We start from the raw sequence: 26,483 nt of genomic DNA, 5'->3' as shown, positions 1-26,483 counted from the left end.
TCCCATACAGTTTCTTCAATGGTGAAGCATCCACGACCCTCTCGTGTCATGAATTCCAAAGATCCACAGTCCTCTCCATGATGATACATTCCTCAAATGATCGCCCCTTTATCCTGCGCGTGTGCCCCCATGTTCTAGATTCTTAGCCAGGTGAAATAATTTCTCAGTGACTACTCTGTCAAATCCTTTCAGAATATCACACAAATAGCAATTTGTAGGCTGGTTCCTCTGCTGGTTCAATTTCTGCACTGCCATTTTCATTTTCATTTCATTTTTCATTTATAGGATTCAACTATTTAATTTCTTATTCATTGTAGTTTTTTTTAAAAATTCACTAGATATGGACTGGGCCGGCATTTATTGCCCATCTCTAATTACCCTTGAACTGAGTGGTTTGCTAGGCAATTTCAGAGGGTATTTAAGAGTCAACTACATTGCTGTGGGTCTGGAGTCACATGTCGACCAGCCCAGGTCAAGACTGTAGATTTCCTTCCCAAAAGGACATGAGTGAACCAAATGGGTTTTTATGGCAATTGACAATGGTCTCAATATGGTTTCACCATATGCCATGATGGGATTTGAACCCAGGTCACCAGAATATTAACCTAGGTCTCTGGATTGCTACTCTGTAGATAATACCGCCTCCCCTGTTGTGCTATGATTGTCGTACTTTGCTGGAAGCTGTAAATTGTTAAATTCTACAATGTAAAAAAAATAACATTTTTATCATTGGTAGTTTATTCCACTAGTTTATTCCATTTTGCTTTGCGTTATAGCTGAAGTACACAGCAGATTTACAGTTGCTTAAAGGCAAGGTAATAGCTGTAAATGAAACACCGGAAATCCGTCTTGCCAAAGAAAATTGCAGGAGGGTTAGCAATGTAAGTTATTTTTACTTCAATGTACTCGCGATCACATTCCTTCTCACTAAGGAAAGGAAAACTGAAAATGTTAAATGGAAGTCCATCAATGTGTTGCTGTGCATTTATTCACAATAGTAGAACCAGTAATGTTTCCAAGTTGGTTAATCATAGAATTTACAGTGCAGAAGGAGGCCATTTGGCCCATTGAGTCTGCACCGGCCCTTGGAAAGAGCACCCTATTTAAGCCCATGCCTCCACCCTAGCCCGTAACCCAGTAACCCCACCTAACCTTTTGGACGCTAAGGGGCAACTTAGCATGGCCAATCCACCTAACCTGCACATCTTTGGGATGAAACTGCAGCACCCGGAGGAAACCCATGCAGCCACCGAGAGAGTCTTCTTTGGATTTAGCTCCTAAATGTTTTGCTGTCATGCATTGCGATATCAATTCAATCTGTTGATGTGCCAATGCCACAGAATATGTTCCAGATTCTGAGGCATTCCCTAATATTTCTCCTGCCAAGATAGTAAAATGACGGGGAGGTCAGTTGGCTGGACGGTTGGTTCATGATGTTGAGCGATGCCAACAGGGCGGGTTCAATTCCTGTACCATCTGAGGTTTTTTTATGAACACCACGCTTTCTTAATCTTGCCCCTTGCCTGAGGTGTGGTGACCCTCAGATTAAATCACCACTGATCAGCTCTCTCTCAAAGGGTAGAGCAGCCTATGGTCCTCTGGGACTGTGGCGTAATTTATTTGGGGGTGGATTAGATCAATTGGATGGACAGCCGGTTCATGATGCAGAGTAATGCCAACAGCGTGGTTTCAATTCCTGTATGAGCTGAGGTTATCTATAAAGGCCTACCTTCTTAACATTGCCCCTCGCCTGATGTGTGGTGACCCTCAGGTTAAATCACCACCAGTCAACTCTCTCCAAAGGTCCTCTGGGACTATGGCAACTTTCTTTTTCATTTCAGTAAAATTAAACGTGTTAAGTAAACTGAAAGCAATGAGCTAAGGTATCTACAACTCAAAAACTTCATACGAAAGGGGACAAGGACATACCCACAACCGCCACGACAGGCATTACTGGAAGAGTTACTGGACGCAAGCATACTAGACAAAGGAAACTGTAGCGACATGTATGACCGACTGGTAGAAAGGGCCAACACCTTACTGGATGCAACAGGAAAGAAATAGGAGGACCTGGGGATTGAAATAGAGTGGGGACTCTGGAGAGAAGCACTGCACCACCTCCACGTGCGCAAGGCTCAACCTGACGCAGATAAAAGTGGTACATAGAGTCCACTTAACAAGAACCCTTATAAGTAGGTTCTTCCCGGAGGTGGAGGATAGCTGTGAACGGTGCCAAAGAGGCCTGGCCAACCACGCCCACATGTTCTGGTCTTGCCCCAGACTTGCGGGGTACTGGACAGCCTTCTTCGAGGCCATGTCCAAAGTGGTGGAGATGAGGGTGGAGCCATGCCCGAAAGTGGCGGTCTTCGGGGTTTCAGACCAGCCAGATCTATTCCTGGGGAGGAGGGCGGACGCCCTTGCCTTTGCCTCCCTGATTGCTCGCCGTAGAATCCTGTTTGGCTGGCGGTCAGCAGCACCGCCCAGAGCTGCAGACTGGCTGTCTGACCTCTCGGAATCTCTCCAAATGGAGAAAATCAGACGACGGCTTCCACAGAACATGGGAGCCATTCACCCAATTGTTCCGGGACCTGTTTTTGGCCAACGAACAAGCAGAAGAATAGCCAAGTAGCCAAGAATCAGGGGAAAAAGCCAAAGCATGAGAGGGAGAGATAGACCGGGAGGGAGGGGGAGGGGGGGGGTGGATGGACGGGACCAGCTAAACCTAAGAGGAAAGAAAGGCAAACCACAGGAGGGGGGTGGGGGGGGGGGGGGGGAAGGGACAGGGAACAAGAGAGGAAAACCAGGGATGTGGGGGGAGGCAGGGAAATGGCAGCCAGAAGGAGGGCACAGGATACGATAATTTTCCATCTCCAGGAACAGAGGACAAGGAGAATACAGGCGAAAGACGGGAGGAACGGCTGAAGCGGAGGTGAGTGCGAGACGACAACGGCAGCGAGATCCGTCCGGGAGAAGCAAGTGACAACACCAACACCAACCCCATTCGAGTATTGCCCACTGTAATTGTTTCTCCGGCCCCCAAATGTATTTTTACCTCCCCAGTCTCCACCCCCCCCCCCCCCCCTCCCACCCACAAACAGTCACCTACATATCTGTTGTAAATAATTTTGCCAGTTCTACAGAGTTGCTGCTGTTGAGCTGGTGTGCAATACCCTACCAGTTATTCTATTTTATTTTTTCTTTTATTTTTTTATTATTACTTTTATTATGGTATGTCTGGGTGTGCCCTTCTCTTCTATAAATGTATATATATATTTCTTATTCTGTGTACATAACGGTAAATATACTTTGTTCAAAAACCCAATAAAAACATTTATAAAAAATAAGTAAACGGAAAACATTCATTTTAGAGCATAGCTTAGATAATAACATTTAAAATAGAACTTCTTTAGTACAACAAAAGTTGTTCTCACTCATCAAACCATTAAGAAACATTCAGAAAGCTTTGGAGAATGCGAACAGACTACTAAAAATGTACCTGTCTGGTAATAATTATCTTGTTATTTATTTTAAATTTAAGGTGCTTTATAAGGATGAGGTAGGTCCTGGTACAGCAGTAAAAGAAACTCCAGAATTGAAACGTGTAAAAGAAAATCAGCAGAATATTAGTGTGGTGAGTTAGTTTAACAATTATAATTTTCCTTCTATTTGATTTGATTTCTTTATTGTCATGTGTACCGAGGTACAGTGGAAAGTATTGTTATAAAAGATGTAGGAAAAGGATCTGAAGGGGAGAGCTCGCAGAGCATCGTAAAGCTCCGGCGTCATCTTCGATTAATTTGTTTTTAAATTTGAAAATCCAGCTGCAGCCTGTTTTTTTCCCCCTTTTGTTGATCTTAGTCCTTCATCACCACCTTTGGCTTCTCCTTTTTATTTTTTCTCCTCCTCTTCTCCTCCAGCCGCTGCTGTTGGACATGCCCCAGTTCCTGGCTCTACCGAGTCCAGCCTGCTGCTGCTGGGGGAAGTTGGGCCATCTCCATGGTGAGCGAAGATGTTACAGGCCTTGCTGCCCCTGGCTGCTGTGTCTTGCTTCCTTCCATCATGTCCGGGCCTAGTTGTGCCAATCCTACCCTGCCTGGTTGGACTATCTCCCCTCCTGCACCAACACCAGCAGCCCTGCCGCGCGGGCCTGCTATTGCCCCATTGCCAGCCTTTCCAATAGCGCCCGTCACGGTTCTCTTTCCCTTTCACCATGCTCCTTTTTATGCTTTGTTCTTGGTTGAGAAATGTACTGCATATGGGTAATTCCAAACTAAATATTAACTACTTATTTATGTAAATGCTACTTAATGATATGAAGGACAAAAAAATGCCATTTTATGACATACGTTGTATTAATGCACAAAATGACTAGGACATTCAGTGGATTAAGAGCCATATCATGAGTTGTGAATCTGTCGCCTCCCCATTATTTTTGCAAACTGTCTGGATTTAACATTAATTTCCTGTTAAACTCAGTGCAAAAAGTTGGGACGGGATACTTTCTTAATGAAGTGATAATTGTTGAAGCAAAGCCAGTCAAGTTCTCTGCTCCATCAAAGTAACAAATTCAACTCTCACTCTCAATCCTGCGCACAGTCACTTGTTAGAAATCCAAAATAAATTACATTTTAATTGCTTTCTTTCTTTGCCTTTCTGTCTTTTTTCTCTTTTATTCCAAACTTTCTTTCTCCATCATTATTTCTCTTTCTGTCCCAGTTTTGACTTCCAATTCACCCATTCTATTAACATTTTTCAATTGTTCCTGTGCTTCTTTCCCAATTCTTGAATCTCATCGGTTGGCAAGATAGACCGTTGTCCGATCTTTCATTCAGGTCCCAGATGCACTGTTCCCTTGCCGGAATGTTAGATTACACTTGCAGAAACTTATGGTGCAAAGAAATATTGAGCTGAAGAATGCAGGCAAAAATATAATGGCTGGCCTCATGCCTGCTAGGAGTTACATTAGTGGGCAACATACGTTCTGCAGGTAGAAGCTATTTTAAAAAGAAATTCCAATTAAGGGACAATTTAGCGTGGCAAATCCACCTACCCTGCCCATCTTCGGGTTGTGAGAGTGAGAACCATGCAGACATGGGGAGAATGTGCAAACTCCACATGGAGAATGACCTGGAGCCGGGGTCGAGTCTGGGTCCTTGGCGCCGTGAGGCAGCAGTGCTAACCACTGCACCCTTGTGCCGTCCTCTGTAGAAGCTATTCTGCTGGACATCAGTGCCTTTCAACTTTTAAAATGTGTTCTGCGCTGATTTGGCCAGTTACATATTGAAACTGTCAGTGGCCCAGACACATGCCAATTATTGAGAGAAGGTGAAAGCATTAACTCCTCTTGCCGTACTGTAGGGCATGTTCTTAAAACACATATTAATAATATTAAAAATTAAAGGCATTCTCAAAGATCACTGGAAAATGTATTTGTTATCTGTAGTCAAAATAAAAACCGAAAACATACAGAAAGTTTGAATATTGTATTGGATAAAACAGACGTTTAAACTTCCATAGCAAATTATACGTCAAGGGTTCTTCATGCACTGCAGGGCACATTTTCTGACTATTGTTAGTTTATAATCAGACTGCCACTTGGTGAATGTTTTACTTTTTATAAGCTTTGCTTTTGGATTGCCAAAACATCGTCATCCTCAGCTGCATTCCTGACTGAGCACCAGGCTACAGCCATGCATATAAACTGCCGAGCTGTTGTTATCGGCCATGACCAGATCAACCTCCACCACTGGCAGCACCGCTACGAAAAAGGGCAATTTGGAAATCGGAAATTCTGCCTTTACCAAAATGTTGCCAAAATATTGTTTTATAATATATCCAAATATTTTGAAAATTGTATGTTTGATGGCATTTGCCATTTTGCGGCTGATGTGTAATTTTCAATCATTACTGATGGCAACAGCACTTTTGGAGTTGGATTTCCATTCGTGCAGTGTTTAGGATGCTGACTGACAGAACGGATCCATTTTCAGTCCAGCAGGAAGGCTTGGCTCATTTTGCATTGGGTGGGCAGACAATGATGGACACAATCTGTTGTCGAAGAGGGAGTGTGACTGTGACCCAGGCTGGGTAAGGGGAGTTGAGTGGAACACGCACCTCTAGATATACATTCTTTTGCCTCTCGGCCCTTCAAAAATCAAGAAGCACTCAACCTGGAGACTCTCTTTGGCTGGATGTTCACCTAATATTAGTCAGAACAAGCATGGCACACAGCCAACTGTTCAGGCCAATAATGGTGTCTGGGGATGGAGTGGGGTCTCAGGTCCCCAATTAACATCTATCCAACAGCTTAGTGCTATTCCAGCTGGTAGGAGGCCTATAGAACATTTAAAAATTAAAATGACACTGTTAAAATATTTTAAATATATTTTGAAACTATTTATCCAGATTTCTTAATCTATATTTTATTTGGTACAAATGTTTCTGTTTTGCTAGTGATGTGGGCTTCACTGGCTGGGCCAACATTCACTGCGCATCCCTAATTTCGCATAAGAAGGTGGTGGTGTGCTGCTTTCATGAACCACTGCAGTCCATGTGGTGTACATACACCGACAGTGCTGTTAGGAAGTGAGTTCCAGGTTTTTAACCCAGCAACAGTAAAGGAACAACAATATATTTCCACGGCAGCATAGTGAATGGTTTGGAGGGTATATCTTCTACCCTTGTCCTTCCATATGGTAGCAGTTGTGTGTTTGAAAGGTGCAGTCGAAGGAGCCTTGGTGAGTTCCTGCAGTGCATCCTGTAGATGATACAGACTGCTGCCATTATGCTTCGGTGGTGGAGAGAGTGAATGTTTGTGGAAGGGATGCCAATCAAATGAGCTGCTTTGTCCTTGATAGTGTCAAGCTTTTTGAGTATTGTTGGAACTGCACTCATCCAGGTAAGGGGAGAGTAGTCCATCACCCTCTTGACTTGTGCCTTGTATATAGTGGATAGACTTTGGGAAGTCAGGAGATGAGTTTCTCGCCACAGAATTCCCAGCCTCTGACCTGCTCTGATAGCCACAGTAATTATATGGCTAATCCAGTTCAGTTTCTGGTCAATGGTAATCCCTAGGATGATTATCGTGGAGAATTCAATGGTGGTTACTCCATTGAATGTCAAGGGGTGATGGTTAGATTCTCTCTTGTTGGAGATGGTCATTTCCTGGCATTTGTGTGATGCGAATATATTTTGCCAGTTCCCACCCAAGCCTAAATATTGTCCAGGTCTTGATGCATTTGGGCATGGACTGCATCAGTATCTGAGGAGTTGCGAACATTGTGCAATCATCAGCTAACCTTGCAACTTATGACCGAATGATGGAAGGAAGGTCATTGATGAAGTAGCTGAAGGTGATTGTGCCCAGGACACTACTCTGATAAACTCCTGCAATGATGTCCTGGAGCTGAGATGATTGACCTACAACAACCATAAACATCTTCCTTCATGCTAGGTATGACCCTAACCAGCACAGAGATTTTCCCCTGATTCCCATTGATTTCAGTATTGCTGGGCTTCTTGACGCCATACTGAGTCAAATGCTTCCAAGATATCATGAGTAGTCATTCTCGCCTCATGTCTGGAGTTCAGCTCTTGTGTCCATATTTGAACCAATGCTGAAATGAAGTCAGGAGCTGAGATGCCCTGATGAAACCTGAGCGTCAATGAGCAGGTTGTGCAGAGCAAGTGGTGCTCAATTGCACAGTTGAAGACCCCTTTCACCTCATTACTGATGACAGAGTGTATATTAGGGGCTGGTTTAGCACACTGAGCTAAATCGCTGGCTTTTAAAGCAGACCAAGACAGGCCAGCAGCGCGGGTTCAATTCCCGTACCAGCCTCCCCGAAAAGGCACCGGAATGTTGCGACTAGGGACTTTTCACAGTAACTTCATTTGAAGCCTACTCGTGACAATAAGTGATTTTCTTATTCTCTTTCTTTCTTATTAATGGGGGCTAATTGGTTGGGTTGGATTTGTCCTGCTTTTTGTGTGAAGGACATTCCTGGACAATTTTCCACATTGCTGGTGCTGAAGCTGTACTGGAACAGCTTGGTGTGCATTATGACAAGTTCTGAAGCGGACGACTTCGGTACTATTATCAGAATATGGTTAGGGCCTTTGCAGTATATAGTGCCTTGAATCGAATTGACTGAAGAATGACAACTGTGATGCTGGGAAATACTGGAGGAGGCCGAGGTGGATCATCCACTCGGCACTTCTGGATGAAGATTATTACGAATGCCTTGGGCGGGATTCCCCGTCGGCTGACAGCAGAATCACGAAACGCGATTGAGTGGAGAACTGGTTCTGACGCCAAAATCGTGGCCAGTGTCGGTTTCACACCAAATTGCAATTCTCAGGTGCCTCAACAGCGTCGTCAATGCGTTCCAGAATATACTTACAGTAAACGACTTTGGCATATCATAAGCGGGCCTGACCCAGTATTCTCCAGGGCCTCCATGATTCTCTGCCTCCACTGGCGTGAATACCCGAAGGCAAGGTTCACTTGTGCTTTTAAAAATCATGAAACAGATACCGTGGCTGCTGACGGAGAGACAGTGTGCATGGAAAGTGTCGAACATTGCCATAGTTTGCTGACAGCCAAGGCCGGAGAGAGTAGCACAGGGTGGCCAGGAGATGGGCTGTGGGGTCATGGTGGACGGGCATGGAACACCATTGCTGCAGACTGCAAGAAAGTGCACGTGTGTGGATCGGGGAGGGAACCTGAACCCGGCCCAAGTAATGTTCCCGGCTGGGGTCTGGGGGCCGGTGCCCAGGGGCCTCTGCTGTGGCTGTGAGAGGGTGTATAGGGCAGGCTCCCCCTGTACAACCGGCTCTCACCCTCCCCAATTCCTGACAGACATCACATTATGAATAGTACTGTGGAACCAGCAGCAGCTGCCCTCGTGATGCTGGTGGCAGGCCAGACGCAGGAGAAGGCAGCGGCAGCAGCGTCAATGGAGGCTCGAGGTGACAGCAGGGGCCCGCCCCCCATCCTGACGACCCTAGCCACCTCTTAGGTGGGGAAGGAGCCAGAGAGGGAGACCAGTGACGGCTCAAGGTGTACATGGATCGCTGGCCGTTCGAGAAGATGTCAGACAGCATGCGCCACAGGGGGCTCTGCCTCAACAAGGGGATGGTGCAACACCTGTGCCATGTCCTTGCGGACTTGGCACCATGTGGATGGAGGAGGAGGATAACCGCTCCCGATTGCCGTCAAGGTCACCGCAACCCTGAACTTTTACTCTTTGTATTCATTCCAGGGCTCAATTGGGGACTTGTGTGGCATTTCCCAACCTGCAGCCCACATGTGCATCCCAGGCAGCCGACTACATAAACTTTGACCTGAGCCAAACCCATCAAAGTGCCCAGGCAGCCGGATTCTCCACCATCGCTGGGATGCCCCAAGTCCAGGGCATGATAGATGGCATACATGGGAATGGGGGTAGTGTCTTGAGATGGATAGAAAGGGGGTTAGCAGACAGAAAGCAAAAAGTTGGAATAAAACGGTCTTTTACCAATTGGCAGGCAGTGACTATTGGGGTACTGCCGGGATCTGTGCTAGGACCCCAACTTTCACATTATATGTTAATGATTTGGATGAGGGAACTAAACTAAATAAAATTATCTCCAAATTTGCAGATGATACAAAGTTGGGTGGGAGGGTGACTGTGAGGAGAATGCAGAGATACTTCAGCGAGATCTGGCCAGGCTGAGTGGGTGGGCATATGAATAGTAGATGCAGTATAACGTGGATAAATGTGAGGTTATCTGCTTTGGTAGCAAAAATAGGAAGGCAGATTATTGTTCGAATGGGTGTAAATTGAGAGAGGTGGATACTCAGCGAGACCTTGGTATCTTTATGCATCTGTCGTAAGCGCGCAGGTACAGCAGGCAGTAAAGAAGGCAAATGGTATGTTGGCCTTCATAGCAAGAGGATTTGAGTACATCAAAAGAGATGTTTTACTACAATTGTATAGGGCTTTGGTGAGGCCTTACCTGGAGTATTGACTGCACTTTTGGTGTTCTTATCTGAGGAAGGATGTTTTTGCCATGGAGGGAGTACAGCAAAGGTTTACCAGGCTAATTCCCGGGATGACGCAACTGTCATTTGAGGAGAGATGAAGTTGGTTAGGGTTATATTCATTGGAGTTTAGAACAATGAGAGTGATCTCATAGAAACATATGGGCCGGGAGTCTCCGAAATCCCGGCCAGGTGTTGACGCTAGCGTAAACACCGGAGTGGTGCCCACCGGTGTCAACGGGCCAGCCAGCCCAGTGATTCAGCGGCCCTCAGGGGGCCAGCATGGCGCCGGAGTACTGCGCGCTGCTCCGCCGCCGAAAGGCAGCCCTGCACTGCCAGGGTGGGTACGCGCATGCGCACGCTGGCCGTCTCCATGCCGGCGCATGGTGGCCATTTCCGCTCCGGCGCCCAGCAACATGGCGGAGCCCTACAGCGGGCCCACACGGAAGGAGGTAGGCTCCCTCCAGATCGCAGGTGCCCGCTTATCGGTAGCCCCCGATCGCGAGCCTGGACAGCATGGAGATCCGCCTCCCCGGAGTCTGAGATTCCTCCCTTCCCCCACCAGGACGGCCACCGCAGCCGTGGATCCGAACCCCTGCCAGATGGTACCAGGTTGAAACCATGCCGGCGGTACTCGGGAATTCGGCTAGTTCATCGCAGAGAACCGCCACGGCCAACTGGCACCGCGTCAACCGCGCTGGTGCGATTCCCACTGATTCTCTAGTTGCCGGAGAATCGCGTTCCGGCGTCAGAGCGGCGGGGTGGGAATTTCCCTCGTCACCGGCGATTCTCCAACCTGACGCGGGCTCGGAGAATCTCGGTCATAAAAGTCTAACAGGATAAGACAGGATAGATTCAGAAAGAATGTTCCTGATGGCGTGGGTGTCTAGAACTATGGGTCATAGTTTGAGGGTAAGGGGTAAACTTTTTAGGGCTGGGGTGAGGAAACATTTCTTCACCCAGAGAGTGGTGAATCTGTGGAATTCACTACCACAGAAAGTAGCTGAGGCAAAAACCTTGTGTAATTTCAAGTAGGAATTAGATCTCGCTTTTGGGCTAAAGGGGGCGAGGGATATGGGGGAAAGGCAGGGTCAGCCATTATAATGAATGGCAGAGCAGGCTGAAAGGGCCGAATGGCCTCCTATTTCAATTTTCTATGTTTCTATGTATTTAAAGAGTCAACCTATAGGCCATTAGTGAACCAGGTGGAGATTTACAAGAGTTGTTTCATGGTCTTGATTTGAAAAAAATATTGAATTCAAATTCCTCTACCTGCCGTGAACTGTGGGGTCCCCAGAGCATTACCCTGGATCTCTGGATTACCAGTCCCGAGACAATACCACTAAATACCACTAAGCCGCCATCTCTCCTATAAAACTTGACTTATATAATTGTTTTTTTGCAATTCCTCAATATTACTGTTAGGTTCATTTGTAGATTTAACTTGCAAGCAGCATTTTTCAGGTTTTTCATACTGATTACAGTTTTGTTCTCTTTTATATATGGTATCTACTGAATGACACTTTTCACCCCAAGTAAAACTAGTAGCAGTACTGAGGAAATATGTAAAATAATTATATTAGCCAATTTTTAAAAAAATAAGCAAGATGCACATTTTTGATTGAGTAAATTAGTTAAAGAAATCTGGATAAGTAGCTTCAATGTTTATTATAAATATTTTCTAACGTTTCCCTGTGGCTTTGGATTACATATTTCAATTATTGCTCTTAGCAACAGATGATTCTGGGTCGGAGTGCTGTGGAAATGAGAAATTATTCTAAGATGCTTCTATTTTTGAGTGGAATCCTCTTTCCTTTGGTCATTCCTGGATTAAGGTGTCCTTTAAAACCTGCTTTTCAATTTTCTCCTCCCATTTGCAACATCTTTGGGGTCATTTTATTAAAAAAAACTGAACTGAAGATCCTTCTGTGTGGAAATGGCAATGCAGAATAAGGGAATCATGCCAACAAGGGATTCACTTCTGAAGAAGTCATCAACATGAAATGCTAACTTAATTTCTCTCTCTACAGATGCTGCCATTCCTGCTGAGTGTTCTGAAGATTTTTATTTTTAAGACATAATATTGTTTTATAAAGATCCATGATTACAGTACATGTTTTTACATGCTGAAAAATGAAATGAAAGTGGCTTATTGTCACAAGTAGGCTTCCAATTAAGTTACTGTGAAAAGCCCCTAGTCGCCACATTCCGGCACCTGTTCGGGGAGGCTGGTACGGGAATTGAACCGTGCTGTTGGCCTGCCTTGGTCTGCTTTCAAAGCCCGCGATTTAGCCCTGTGCTAAACCAGCCCCTATGCTTAAATGTTCCTTAGAAAGAAAATAAGCATTCAAAACTAAGCTAATTATATGTTTAACATTGCCAAGTCAAGACTAAAGAGCATGACAAATTCTTATACTCATTGAAATACAAGTTACATTCTTTCTATTTCGACTAGGTGAAATACAAAGAAGAAGTTGGACAAGGAACAGCAGTTCCAGATCTTTATGATTTAAAGCAAATCAAAGAGAATCAGAAGAACATCAGCTTGGTTTGTTTACATCATAAAATTAATTCTAAAAGGGAACATTTCAGACGGAGAATTGCTAAAGAAAGCAGAAATTATTTCTAACTATTAACCCTTTTCAACAGTTATGGTCATTTGATATTATTGTAATGTTTAGTTACTCTAGCCTGAAGAGAACGAAAAATGTTAACCAGTTATATACCTGTATACAAGGTCAAATATAAAGACCAGGTTGGCACAGGCACTGCTGTCAGTGTTACCCTCGAGATGGAACGGGCCAAGAGGAACCAATCAAATGTCAGCTCGGCAAGTCCTCATAACTTTTTCTTTGTTTTTAGCTGTCTTATTCTGTGTCCACACCCTTCTAAAATATTTGGCATTCTCAAATCAATAAAGTGTAATGGTGATTAGGAATAGGATATTATGGCCATGTAAAATTATTATTAAACAATGCTTTAGTTACTACATAGACAGTCCTTTATTTAAGTCTAGTTGCATCCAATTTACTTGTCTTTGCTTGATTTAGCATATTGCATATAGCAGGGCTGTGCTCATATTTTTGTGTTCATTTGTTGTCTGTAGGTGCTATACAGTAATGACCTGAAGAAAATGAAAGGCAGACCAATTCAGCTTTTAGATACTCCAGAGCTGAGACGTGTCCGTGAAACACAGAATAATATCTCCATGGTATAGTGGAGCAAGCTTTGTAATGGCAGCATTTACATTTTATTATTGGCTCTCTTTAACAGTTGGTGATGAACTCTGGCAAACTAATCAAAACCATGTACTAAAACTACATTGGCAAATGAGCACCAATGGCACAAATCACTGTGTTAAACATTTCTTGATGGATGGTATTGAAAAGAATGTCTCGTAATAAAAGAAATTAAATGAAAACCTAGCTCCTTGTCTCTATCCTGTAGCACAAACACTGCTGACACATAACATTCACATATCTGATCCACTGCACACCGTTTGAGTGATTTGATGCGTGAAGCAATTTGATGGCAGTACGTGTGGTTAGGGAGCTGTGTACGGCTGAATATAGAATGTGTGATTGCATGGTTGCTTTTGAGTGTGTAAAAATAGAATTAAAATATTTTTAATACTTTAATTAGGTGACCTTTATGAGAAATGCTAATTATTTGGATTATAATTTATAATTTGTTTTATTGATAGATTAAATACCATGAAGACTTTGAAAAGACACGAGGCAAGGGTTTCACTTCAGTATCTGATGATCTGGTAACAGAACGAGCAAGGAAGAACACTCAGTTTGTGAGTGATGCAATGTACAAGGGAGTGCATCCCCATGTGGTTGAGATGGAGAAGAGCAGATCTGGCATCATGGGAGGTAATTTTATAGTTCTTTAAAATTAGCTTCTCTAATAAGATTTATATTATTAAAAGTGTATTGTACTTTCAATAGGTGTAAAATGGTTTGCAATGTATAAACAATTCAAAACTTGAATGATGGAGCATTAAGTATTACTGTCTCTGCAGATGAAATTTGTGTGTGTCATTACGTTTTGAGCTGTAGTCAGTTCTGCTTGTAGAAACATCCAAACTTATTGATCAGAGAGTCATAATGGTACAGAAGGAGTCCATTTTACCCATTGCATCCATGTTGCTCTATGTAGAGCAATCCAATCAGTCACATTCCCTAATCCACCTCTATAGCCGTACAAGTTTATTTCCTGCAAGTGCCCATCCATAATCCTTTTGAAATTGTTAATCGTCTCTACTTCCAGCACCCTTGTAGACTGCGAGTTTGAAGTCATTAGCATTTACTGCATAAGTCAAATCTTCCTCATATCCCCCTGTACCTCTTGACCGAAACCTTGGGCAAAAATCTCCCAAAGGGAGACAAAGTGCCGACGCCAGAGTGAAAACCGGAGTGTTTCACTCCGGCGTCGGAGGCCGCTCCTCACCCCCTATCCCCCCCCCCCCCCCCCCCCCCCCCGGGCTAGGAGCGTCGGCGCGTCAATCTCGCGCCGCCTGAATGACGTCACCCCCGCATGCGCAGGTTGGCCGGCGCCAACCCACGCATGCGCGGTTGCCGTCTTCCACTCCGCTGCCCCGCAAGACATGGTGGATTGATCTTGCGGGGCGGCAGAGGGAAAAGAGTGCGTCTTTCAGAGAAGCCAGCCCGATCGGTGGGCATCGATCGCGGGCCAGACCCCTCCTGAGCACCCTCCTGGTGTTCGATCCTCCCTCCGCCCCCCACAGGCCCCACACGCAGCGGTCGCGCGCTGTTCACGCCGGCAGCGACCAGGTGTGGTTGGCGCCGCCGTGAACCGGTCGGGTTCGGCAGGCCGCTCAACCGGAGCCGTGATTCTCCGAGTGGCCATGCCGTTTGGTGGGGGGGGGGGAGAGAGAGAGAGAGAATCGCGTGCGGGTGTCGGGGCGGCGTGGCGTGGTTCGCCCGGCACTCCCGCGATTCTCCCACCCGGCGTGGGGTCGGAGAATCGCGCTCCTTAAATCTGTGTCCCATTGATCATGTATCATCAACTAATTGTAATAGCATTTCTTTGTCTAACTGATCCTGTGATAATCTGATGCACCTCTATCAAATTTCTCCTGAATCTCCTTTTCTCCATTAAGAACATCTTCAGCACCTCGAACAAAGCTTCTAGTCCTTGGAATCATTCAGGGAAATATCCTCTGCACCCTCTCAAGGATCCTCACATCCTTTCTGAAGTGTGGTGATCAGAACTGGACCCAACACTTTAGTTGTGGCCTAAGCAAAGCTTGTTCAGCATAACTTCCCTGCTTTTATACTGAACGAGGTGAATTTTTATCATGCAGATGGGAACTTTCTTGACAACACGTTCCTACCACCCATCCTGGCAGTGCCAGCCAACAGGATTTTCATTCCCTTGGTGGCAGTATGGCCCGGAGTTGGGCTTTACTCTGAGTCAGAGAGGAAGGTCACTGATGCCGAGGCAGCCTGGTTACAAGGCCCTTTTCCTAAGGCATCAGCCCAGTTCTTCAGATCAGCGTAAAGCTCCCCTCAGCCTCACTCCTTCAATGTCATTAGCCCCCCCCTTCAACTTCCCTCCTCCTACCTCAGAGACTGCACCTCCTCCAACTTCATCAGAACCTCACATGAGTACGGCCTCAACCGGGACCTTGGATTCATGTCACATTGCATTCACCCCTGGGCTTGCGAAATCCTACCAACTGTCCTGGCTTGAGACAATTCACACCTCTTTAACCTGGGATTACTCTCTCTCTGGATCTGCAAAGACTTAATTACCTGCAAATGCTCACACTCAAAGTATCGTCTTGCATCTTTGACTTTGTCTATATATATGTTTCTGGAACCTACCTCTTCATTCGCCTGAGGAAGGAGCAGTGCTCCGAAAGCTAGTAATTTGAAACAAACCTGTTGGACTTTAGCCTGGTGTTGTAAGACTTCTTTCTGTGCTCACCCCAATCCAACAACGGCATCTCCACATCATATCTAGAAGGACAAGAGCAGCAGGTACCCAGGAACATCACCACCTGGAGATTCCTCTCTAAATTACTCACCACTTTGACTTGGAAATATATTGCCGTTCCTATACTGTCACTGGGTTAAAATCCCAGAACTCCCTCCCTAACAGCACTGTGGGTGTACCTTTAACTCAGGGACTGCAGCAGTTCAAGAAGGCAACTCACCACCACCTTCTCAAGGGCAACTAGAGCTGGGCAATAAATGCTGGCCTAGCCAACAATGTCACAACCCGTAAATGAATTTTTAGGCAAAAGCAGAATTGATAGCCTCTCATGTACTCTTATAACCACAGTTTTTGTATGGCTAGTCCAGTCCAGTTTTTGGTCAACAGTAACACCCTGGATGTTGATAGTGGGTCCCTGATCACTGATGCTAATGCCATTGATTGTCATGGGGAGATGGTTGGATTATCTCTTGTGGGAGATGGTCATTGCCTAATACTTGTTTGGTGGAAATATTACTTTCCACTTCTCAACCCTAAGCCTGAATGTTGTCCCGGTCTTGATGCATTGGATATGGACTGTTTCAGCATCTGAGGAGCTGTGAATATTTCTGAATATTGTTCATTCATCAATGAACATTCTAACTTCTGACCTTCTGATGGGTGGAAGGTCATTGATGAAGCAGCTGAAGATGGTTGGGCCTAGGACTCTGCTTTGAGGAACTCCGCAAAGCCATCCGAGATGCCAAGAGAGAATATCAAACTAAGCTAGAGTCACAGACAGACTCTCGGCGGTTGTGGCACGGACTAAACAACATAACGGGCTACAAAGCGAAGCGAAGCCGTAGTCAATAAATAGGATTCTGATGTAGGAGTCCTTGTTTTCGAGATGCTCTAGGGATGAGTGTAGGGCCAGGGAAATGGCGTATCTCTGACCTTCTGATGGGTTCTAAGGTATCTCTGGCAGCAGCGCACCCCTCCCCGATGAACTTAATGCATTTTATGCTTGGTTCGAGCAGGTAACCAACAATCCGCTGTCGAGTGCCCCAGCAGCCCATAATTCACCCATACCCACCATCACAGCTTCTGAAGTCAGATCGGCCTTCCTGAAAGTGAACCCACGGAAGGCGACGGGCCCGGATGGGATCCCTGGTCGTGCACTCAGAGCCTGCGCAGACCAGCTGGCAGAGGTATTCACAGACATCTTTAACCTATCCCTACTCCACTCCGAGGTCCCCACCTGCTTCAAGAAGACCACCATCATACCGGTACCAAAGAAGAACCAGGCAACGTGCCTCAATGACTACCGCCCGGTGGCCCTGACGCCAGTTGTGCTTCGAGAGGCTAATCATGAAGCGCATCACCTTCACACTCCCGGAATGCCTTGACCCACTTCAATTCGCATACCGTCGCAACCAGTCCACGTCAGACGCCATTTCCCTGGCCCTACACTCATCCCTAGAGCATCTCGAAAACAAGGACTCCTACATCAGACTCCTATTTATTGACTACGGCTCCGCCTTCAACACCATAATCCCAGCCAAGCTCATATCAAAGCTCCAAAACCTAGGACTTGGCTCTCCACTCTGCAACTGGATCCTTGATTTTCTGACCAACAGACCACAATCAGTAAGAATAAACACCAACACCTCCTCCACAATAGTCCTCAATACCGGTGCTCTGCAAGGCTGCGTACTTAGCCCCCTACTCTACTCCCTGCACACACACGACTGCGTGGCAAAACTTGGTTCCAACTCCATCTACAAGTTTGCTGACGATGCAACCATAGTGGGCCAGATCTCGAATAATGACGAGTCAGAATACAGGAGGGAGATAGAGAACCGAGTGGAGCGGTGTAACGACAACAATCTCTCCCTCAATGCCAGCAAAACTAAAGAGCTGGTCATCGACTTCAGGAAGCAAAGTACCGTACACACCCCTGTCAGCATCAATGGGGCCGAGGTGGAGATGGTTAGCAGTTTCAAATTCCATGGGGTGCACATCACCAAAAATCTGTCGTGGTCCACTCACATTGATGCTATCACCAAGAAAGCACAGCGCTTATACTTCCTCAGGAAACTAAGGAAATTCGGCATGTCCACATTAACCTTACCAACTTTTACAGATGCAGAAAGCATCCTATTGGGCTGCATCACAGCCTGGTATGGCAACTGCTCAGCCAAAAACCACAAGGAACTTCAGAGAGTCGTGAATACCGCCCAGTCCATCACACAAACCTGCCTCCCATCCATGGACTCCAGTCCATCTACACCTCCCACTGCCGGGGAAAGCGGGCAGCATAATCAAGGATCCCTCCCACCCGGCTTACTCACTCTTCCAACTTCTTCTATCGGCAGGAGATACAGAAGCCTGAGAACACGCACGAACTGACTCAAAAACAGCTTCTTCCCCACTGTCACCAGACTCCTAAATGACCCTCTTATTGACCGACCTCATTAACACTACACCCTGTATGCTTCATCCGATGCCAATGCTTATGTAGTTACATTGTATATCTTGTGTTGCCCTATTATGTATTTTCTTGTATTTTCTTGAATTTTGTTTAATTCCCTTTTCTTCCCATGTACTGAATGATCTGTTGAGCTGCTTGCAGAAAAATACTTTTCACTGTACCTCGGTACACGTGACAATAAACAAATCCAATCCAATCCAATCCAATCCTGCAGTATTGTCCGGAATATTTGATATGTAAGGAGGGCCATTTAGACATCACATTGGCTGATGAGTAGAGCTGTCTGCTTCTGTGGCCTATTCTAAAGGGACTCCTGATGGTGACAGCAGTTCTCCCCGTCCTCCTGCAGCAATGCCAGTTCTTCAGGAAGATTGTGGCAATGGACAGACGTCCCTCGCAATGCCTGGAACTTATGGCTTCAGGCATCCAAAGAACAACCGCCACAGTCATCCAGGCCAAAAGGGCATCAGATCCAACAGTTTGTAACCAGTGCAGCTGATGCCGATGAAAGGGACCCACAGCACAGTGCTCAGGGAAAAATAAAGGAAAAAAACATTTGTGACACATGGGTCATGACTGGTGTCAGACAGATCTGTAACTTGAGTGCATTGAACTACTGTTAATTAAATGTTTGCACGATGCTGAGAAGTGGACTGAAGAATATCTTGGGCGCGATTCTCCGATGCCGCACCGCATCGGGAAAGCCGTTGTGAACTCGGTCGAGTTCAACGACGGCGGGAAACGGCCCCGATCGCAATCGATTCTGGCCCCGGAAATGGGCTAGCATCGGGGCCGCGCGGAACACGGTGGGCGTGACGTTGAAAGCGCATCGTCAGCGCGCGATTCCCGAATGACGCCGCTCCGCGTCGTAAAAGGGCGCGATCCACGGAAACAAAAGAGGGAGGGAAATGTCGGAGGCACGGAGGGCCGCCCCGATACGGACCTGGAGACCCTCCTCGATGAGGTGGAGCAGCGCAGGGGCATCCTCTGCCCAAGACGAGGGCATCGCCACCCTTCCAGCACCGTGCGACGGGCCTGGCGTGAGGTGGGCACGGCAGTCAGTGCTGTGGGGCAGACCCCTCGGTCTGGGGAGCAGTGCCGCAAGAAGCTCCACGACCTCACCAGGGCTGCCAGGGTAAGTGCCATAGGGTGCCCCCGGGTCACAAGCATTCCCCCCCATGTCCCTCATCACCCCCCCACCCCCCCATGGGCACGAGGGGGAGGGGGGTGGCGAGAGTGAGTGGAGGGTGGTTAACAAAGTTGTCACAGACCCACATGAGCGCTGTGACCCCCCTGGAGAGATGCCATGGCGTAGCTGCAACTTTCCCCCCAACCTGCGCCAATATCTGAACGCCCTGATGATACCTGCCGAATTGTGATGGTCTATCTATGCCCCCCCCCCCCCCCCCCAACAGGACAAGACTGCTCACAACAGCCGGGAGCGCAACAGAACCGGACGCGGTTCACCCGTTATGCACCCCCTATTAGTGTTCGAGCAGAGGGCACTGGACCTTGCTGGGGGATCTGCCACCCGGGAGGTCGCGCAATGCGAGGTTGGAGGTGCAGAACCAAGTGAGACAACCCTGCATGAAACACCCCCCCCCCCCTCACACTCTACCCACTGGACCCCCCATCCTCTGTCCCCTCACACTCTTCCCACTGGACCCCCCCATCCTCTGTCCCCTCACACTCTGCCCATTGAACCATCCTACGCCCGGCCGAGCGTGTCTAACTAACCCCGTATCATTCTGTTCCCTAGGGCCAGCTGACGAACGTCCAGGGCCGTCTGGTGCCACACACAGGCGACCATCCACGACGACCACCGCACCCAGGGTCGCATGCCAGAGGGTGGCAGGAGGTCGGCCAGAAGTGCCATCCTCCAAATCCGGGACACTCGAGCGGGTCGTACAGTGGACGGACAGTGACGACTTTCATGGCTGTGCGTTGCCCGAAGGTCGGGCTGTAAGACAGGACAGGACGGGGTCAGTGGACTCAGACGCGAGGACGGCGACGCAGTCAACGGACTCACCTGACGTGAACCGTACATGGTCCGCGTGCGCCCTGCGCTGGGATATGACTGGGACCAGGACACTCCTGCTTTTTGGACAGACGAGGACCTAGAGCTTGCGGCACTGCTGTCTCCCACACCATCTACCATCCCAGAGACACTCACCTTGGTTGGGAAATTAAGTGATGAGGCTCCTGGGCCACCGTCTGGTGTGCACCACACAGCTGAGCCGGTACAGAAGGTGGAGGTCGGAGCAGCCGAGGGGCTGGACGGTCGGAGGGCAGCCCAGGCCCAGCATCCAGCTGGCTCCCAGACGTTTCCCGGGTTCCTGGATTTACTCGACCCACCTGGACAGCCGATGCATTTTGAAACCCAGGGACGCAATGAAGGGATGACGGCCATCTTCCAGCATCTGCAGACGCAGTTAGAGGAGTCAAAGCGCGTCCAGGAGCAGGGAGTGGTGCCGCTCATGGCAGCTACCCAGGCCGACACCGCACGAGTGGCGTCCGCGGTCGAGGCAATGGGTGAAACGGTATCGTCCATGGGTCAGGTTATGCAAGGCGTTGGGCTTCACGTACACGTGTCATCCATGGCCCTGGAGAGGGCTGCCATCTCACAGGCAGCAATGCACCAGAGCCAACATGACATTGCCGGCGCGCTACGGGCCCTGGCCCAGTCCCAGCAGGTCATGGCCCAGTCCCAGCAGGCCATGGCACAGTCCCAGCAGGCCATGGCACAGTCCCAGCAGTCAGTCGCGGAGAGCATCGACCACCTGACGCACGTGCTGGATGGCGTCGCGCACTCACAGGTTGAGGTCGCACAGTCCCTGGCGGGAATGCCTCACGTCCCTGGACTCCGTCTCTGCGAACGTTCAGACCCTGGTCGATACCGTTTCAGGCCTCCAGGACTGGCAGTGCCAGGTGTTGGTGGGGCAACGGGGCACCTCCCCCCGCTCCGTACCTCCGTCCCCACAGTGAGGCCCGGGGGCCACCGGGCTCCCCAAGGGAGGAGGAGGTTCTGAGGGCCGTCCCTGAACACTCGGCCTCCCCCCGTCCCATCCCTGGTGCATCGGGTGAGCAGTGGGCAGAGCAGGGTGGCACCACGTCATCCGAAACGCCTGGGGAGCAGCCGGGCCCATCAAGGCCGGGTCGCCCCAGAAAACGAGTGCCGACGGGGTGACATGTCGCGGGGCGTGATTCTCAGCAGTCCGCCTCCACTCCTGCTGTACCATCTGGGGGTTCACTTAGATGCAGTGGTAGGGCCCGTAAGGCAATGAAGAGGGATATAGAGTAAGTTGGCACGGGTGAAGGGCACAGTTTAGCTGTAGGGGCCAGGGCATCTGTACATAATATTCACCATTAAACTCACTGTTGCTCCGGACTTGGAAGACTGTGAGATTTTTCCGTTGCCACGGGGATCGTGATGGTGACTGAGTGTCGCTGGGGTTGACGAGCCGTGAAACATCGGTGCCGGGTGTGCAGTCCCTCCCCCCCCCCCCCCCCCCCCCCCTCCCACAGTCAGACACCGTAGTCCTCAGCACTCCGATGCTAGCTACCCCACGCGGGCACGTGATGGAGTCTCCCTGACAAACTCACCGACCACCGAGATGGATGGTTCAGCTATTGCCATGAGTCAGACTTTGTCTAACGATTCTGAGCTCACAGCTCATCGCAGATCGGGCTGTCATCATTCAACATGGCACTGATCACACCCGCTGACACAGCCATCAATGTTGTGCCATACCGTTGTGCCGCAGTGGTACGGGTGATCTCGAAGTGGAGCAGTGTACATGGGGCGGGGGGGGGGGGGGGGGGGGGGGGGGGGGGGTCGGTGGTGGTAGTTGTGTGCTGTCTGTCTGCACGATTGGCAATGCAGGTGGTAGTGTTCAGCGGTGCCGTCGCACGCGATGCGTGAATCAACGCGTCACGTGCCCGCTGTCCTCGCCGGTGCCGTCGTGCAGCCTCCTGGACATTACCAGCACCCGGGTCGTGTCTGTGTGCTGCGCCCGACGCACCACGGACCTCCTCCACCTCCTCCTCCTCCTCCGTGTTGGCACCACTGCCAGTGGCTTCTCCCTCCGACGCCTCCACCAGGGCATCTCCCCTCTGCATCGCGATGTTGTGCAGCGCACAGCAGACCACTACAATGCGAGCGACCCTGTCGGGCTGGTACTGCAGGGCCCCTCCGGAGCGGTCCAGGCACCTGAATCGCATTATCAGCATACCGAAGCAGCGCTCCACCACACCCCTGGTTGCTGCATGGGCCTCATTGTAAAGGGTCTCCGCATTGGTCTGTGGCCTCCATGTGGGCGTCATCAGCCAAGACCTCAGTGGATAACCCCTGTCGCCCAGCAACCAGCCCCTCAGCCGGGGGCGCCGTCCCTCAAACATAGCAGGGATGAATGACTGCGCAAGGATGTAGGCATCATGCACACTCCCTGGGAACCTTACGCACACATGCATGATCCTCATGTGGGGGTTGCATACCACCTGGATGTTCATGGAGTATGTCCCCCTCCTGTTGGTGAACACTTCCCTGTTGCCTGCAGGCGGGCGCATGGGGACGTGAAAACCATCAATTACTCCCTGGACCATCGTATCCCGGCCACATTGGCAAATCCACGGGCTTGTGCTTCTTGATTTGCTCGGTCCTCGGGAAAGGATATGTAGCGGTCCGCGATGGCAAACAGGGCGTCGGTCACGTCCCGGATGCACCTGTGGACCGATGACTGCGATATCCCGGATAGGTCCCCACTCGGGGACTGGAAGGAGCCGGTAGCATAGAGGTTAAGTGCCACCGTCACCTTGACGGCAACCGGTATCGCGTGTCCTCCTCCCGTTCCACGTGGGGCGAGGTGCGCCACGACGTGGCAGATATGTGCGACCGTCTCTCTGCTGAACCGGATTCTCCTCCTGCAGGTGATGTCCGGCAGTGTCTCGAAAGAGATCCGGGCACGGTACACCCTAGGCCTCAATTGTTGCCTCTGGCGCCCTGGCTCCACCATCAGTGCCTCCTCCCCCCCATGCTGCTCGACATCAATGCCCGCATCCTGTGCCTTCCTCACCGTTTGGGGGTCAATGTTCCCCTTGGCATACCCCTGGACATACTGGCCATGAGTGCCTGCGGCCTGTATGGCGACGACAAGCCACTCCGCCATTCCCTCTGCTGCTGCAGCTGCCCCTGCATCCACTGTGGGTTATCGCTGTGGACGCTGCTGGATGTCCAACTGCAGTGCAGCGGCCCCAACCACTGCGCTGAACACCGCCGTTCGGTTTGAATACATTTGCTCACCTACAGAGGGTGGTGGGGGACAGAGAAACGACGTGTGAGACGGAGGTTATTGACACCTCGTCCATCTGCCACGGGATATCTGTGTGTCCCGGTGGCCTGGTCGCGCTGCTGACACGCGGCCAGCCTAACCCCTGGTCACTTTCTGCTTCCAACGGGCAGTTAACAACGTCTCCTCACCGGTGCGTCAGTGGGCTGTGCCCATCAGCCACAGGGCAACCAGCGGCCGTGTCCTCGTCACCGTCCTGCCATGGCCGGGCGGCTGAGATGTTGCAACCAGGGGTGGACGACCCCCTCCACTCCACTCACTCCCTCTCCCCCCTCCCACCTCCTCTCACTCCCTTTCCCCCCTCCTCCGACTACTCCCTCTTTCCCCCCCTCCCCCTCCACTACTCCCTCTTCTCCCCTCCACTACTCCCTCTCCCCTCCCACTACTCTCTCCCTCTCCCCTCCACTACTCCCTCTCCCCCCTCCCCCCCACTACTTCTCCCTCTCCCCCCTCCACTACTCCCTCTCCCCTCCCACTACTCCCTCTCCCCTCCACTAATCCCTCTCCCCCCTCCCCCCCACTACTCCCTCTCCCCCCCTCCACTACTCCCTCTCCCCTCCCACTACTCCCTCTCCCCCTTCCACTACTCCCTCTTCCCCCTCCCACTACTCCCTCTCTCCCCCCCCACTAGTCCCTCTCTCCCCTCCCACTCCTCCCTCTCCCCCCTCCCACTACTCCCTCCCCCCCTCCCACTACTCCCTCTCCCCCCTCCCACTACTCCCTCTCTCCCCCCTCCCACTACTCCCTCTCTCCCCCTCCCACTACGCCCTCTCCCCATCCCACTACTCCCTCTCCCCCCCTCCCACTACTCCTGCTCCCCCCTCCCACTACTCCCTCTCCCCCCTCCCCACTAACTTCCCTCTCCCCCCTCCCACTACTTCCCCTCCTCCCCTCCCACTACTCCTCTCCCACCTCCCACTACTCCCTCTCCCCCTCCCATTACTCCCTCTCCCCCCTCCCACTACTCCCTCTCCCCCCTCCCACTACTCGCTCTCTCCCCCTCCCACTATCCCTCTCCCTCCCCCTCCACTACTCCCTCTCCCCCCCCACTACTCCCTCTCCCCCCCCACTACTCCCTCTCCCCCCCCCACTACTCCCCCTTCCCCCTCACACTACTCCCTCTCCCCCCTCCCACTAGTCCCTCTCTCCCCCTCCCACTACTCCCCTCTCCCCCACACTACTCCTCATCTCCCCTTCCCACTACTTCCCTCTCCCCCCCCACTACTACTCCTCTCCCCCCCCACTACTCCCTCTCTCCCCCTCCCACTACTCCCTCTCTCCCCCTCCCACTACTCCCTCTCTCCCCCCTCCCACTACTCCCCCTCTCCCCCTCCGCTACTCCCTTTACCCCCCTCTACTACTCCCTCTCCCCCTCCCACTACTCCCTCTCCCCCCTCCCACTACTTCCCTCTCCCCCTCCCACTACTCCCTCTCCCCCTCCCACTACTCCCTCTTCCCCCCTCCCACTACTCCCTCTTCCCCCTCCCACTACTCCCTCTCTCCCCCCTCCCACTACTCCCTCTCTCCCCCTCCCACTACTCCCTCTCTCCCCCTCCCACTACTCCCCTTTCTCCCCCCCACTACTCCCTCTCTCCCCTCCCACTACTCCCTCTCCCCCCTCCACTACGCCCTCTCCCCCTCCCACTACTCCCTCTCCCCCCTCCCACTACTCCCTCTCCCACCCCCACTACTCCCTCTCCCACCCTCCCACTACTCCCTCTCCCCCCTCCCTCTACTCCCTCTCCCCCCACTACTTCCTCTCCCCCTCCACTACTCCTCTCCCCCCTCCCACTACTCCCACTCCCCCCTCCCACTACTCCCTCTCCCCCCTCCCACTACTCCCTCTCCCCCCTCCCACTACTCCCTCTCCCTCCCCCACTACTCCCCCTTCCCCCTCCCACTACTCCCTCTCTCCCCTCCCACCACTCCCTCTCCCCCCTCCCGCTACTCCCTTCCCCCCTCCCACTACTCCCTCTCCCCCCCTCCCCTACTCCCTCTCCCCCCTCCGCTACTCCCTCACCCCCCTCCACTACTCCCTCCCACCCCTCCACTACTCCCTCTTCCCCTCCCACTACTCCCTCTCCCCCCCCCTCCCCACTACTCCTCTCTCCCCCTCCCACTACTCCCTCTCTCCCCCTCCCACTACTTCCCTCTCTGCCCTCCCCCCCTCCCACTACTCCCTCCTCCCCCCCACTACTCCTCTCCCCCCCTCCCACTACTCTCCCTCTCCCCTCCCACTACTTCCCTCTCCCCCTCCCACTACTCCCTCTCCCACCCCCACTACTCCATCTCCCACCTCTCCCACTACTACTCCTCTCCCCCTCCCACTACTCCCTCTCCCCCCTCCACTACTTCCTCTCCCCCCTCCCACTACTCCCCTCCCCCTCCCACTACTCCCCCCCCCCCACTCCCCCCTCCCACTACTCCTCTCCCCCCTCCACCTACTCCCTCTCTCCCCCCTCCCACTACTCCCTCTCCCCCCTCCCACTACTCCCCCTCTCCCTCCCCCACTACTCCCACTACTCCCTCTCTCCCCTCCCACTACGCCCTCTCTCCCCTCCCACCACTCCCTCTCCCCCCTCCCGCTACTCCCTTTCCCCCCTCCCACATACGCCCTCTCCCCCTCCCACTACTCCCTCTCCCCCCTCCGCTACTCCCTCACCCCCCTCCACTACTC

General features: G+C 50.6%; 1 protein-coding gene across 9 annotated transcripts in view; it reads left to right on the top strand.

Annotated features, from left to right (window-relative positions):
- LOC119966431 (LIM zinc-binding domain-containing Nebulette-like) overlaps positions 1-26,483 on the top strand; it is a 450,954-nt gene that overhangs the window by 371,867 nt on the left and 52,604 nt on the right. For 4 of the 9 annotated variants that reach the window (XM_038798077.1, XM_038798082.1, XM_038798080.1 and 1 more), the window contains exons 12-17: positions 777-881; positions 3,539-3,631; positions 12,480-12,572; positions 12,762-12,854; positions 13,131-13,235; positions 13,728-13,902. In XM_038798077.1, coding sequence (XP_038654005.1) covers positions 777-881; positions 3,539-3,631; positions 12,480-12,572; positions 12,762-12,854; positions 13,131-13,235; positions 13,728-13,902 — 664 coding nt within the window. Of the gene's footprint in view, positions 1-776; positions 882-3,538; positions 3,632-12,479; positions 12,573-12,705; positions 12,901-13,130; positions 13,236-13,727; positions 13,903-26,483 lie in introns of those variants that run through there. The other 5 variants (XM_038798084.1, XM_038798086.1, XM_038798078.1 and 2 more) reach the window with 4 other exon arrangements.

This window comes from Scyliorhinus canicula, chromosome 5 (genome assembly GCF_902713615.1).
Source record: "Scyliorhinus canicula chromosome 5, sScyCan1.1, whole genome shotgun sequence".
NCBI lineage: Eukaryota > Metazoa > Chordata > Chondrichthyes > Carcharhiniformes > Scyliorhinidae > Scyliorhinus > Scyliorhinus canicula.
Note: the sequence above shows the minus strand (reverse complement) of the source record. Positions and strands in the feature narration are given on the sequence as shown.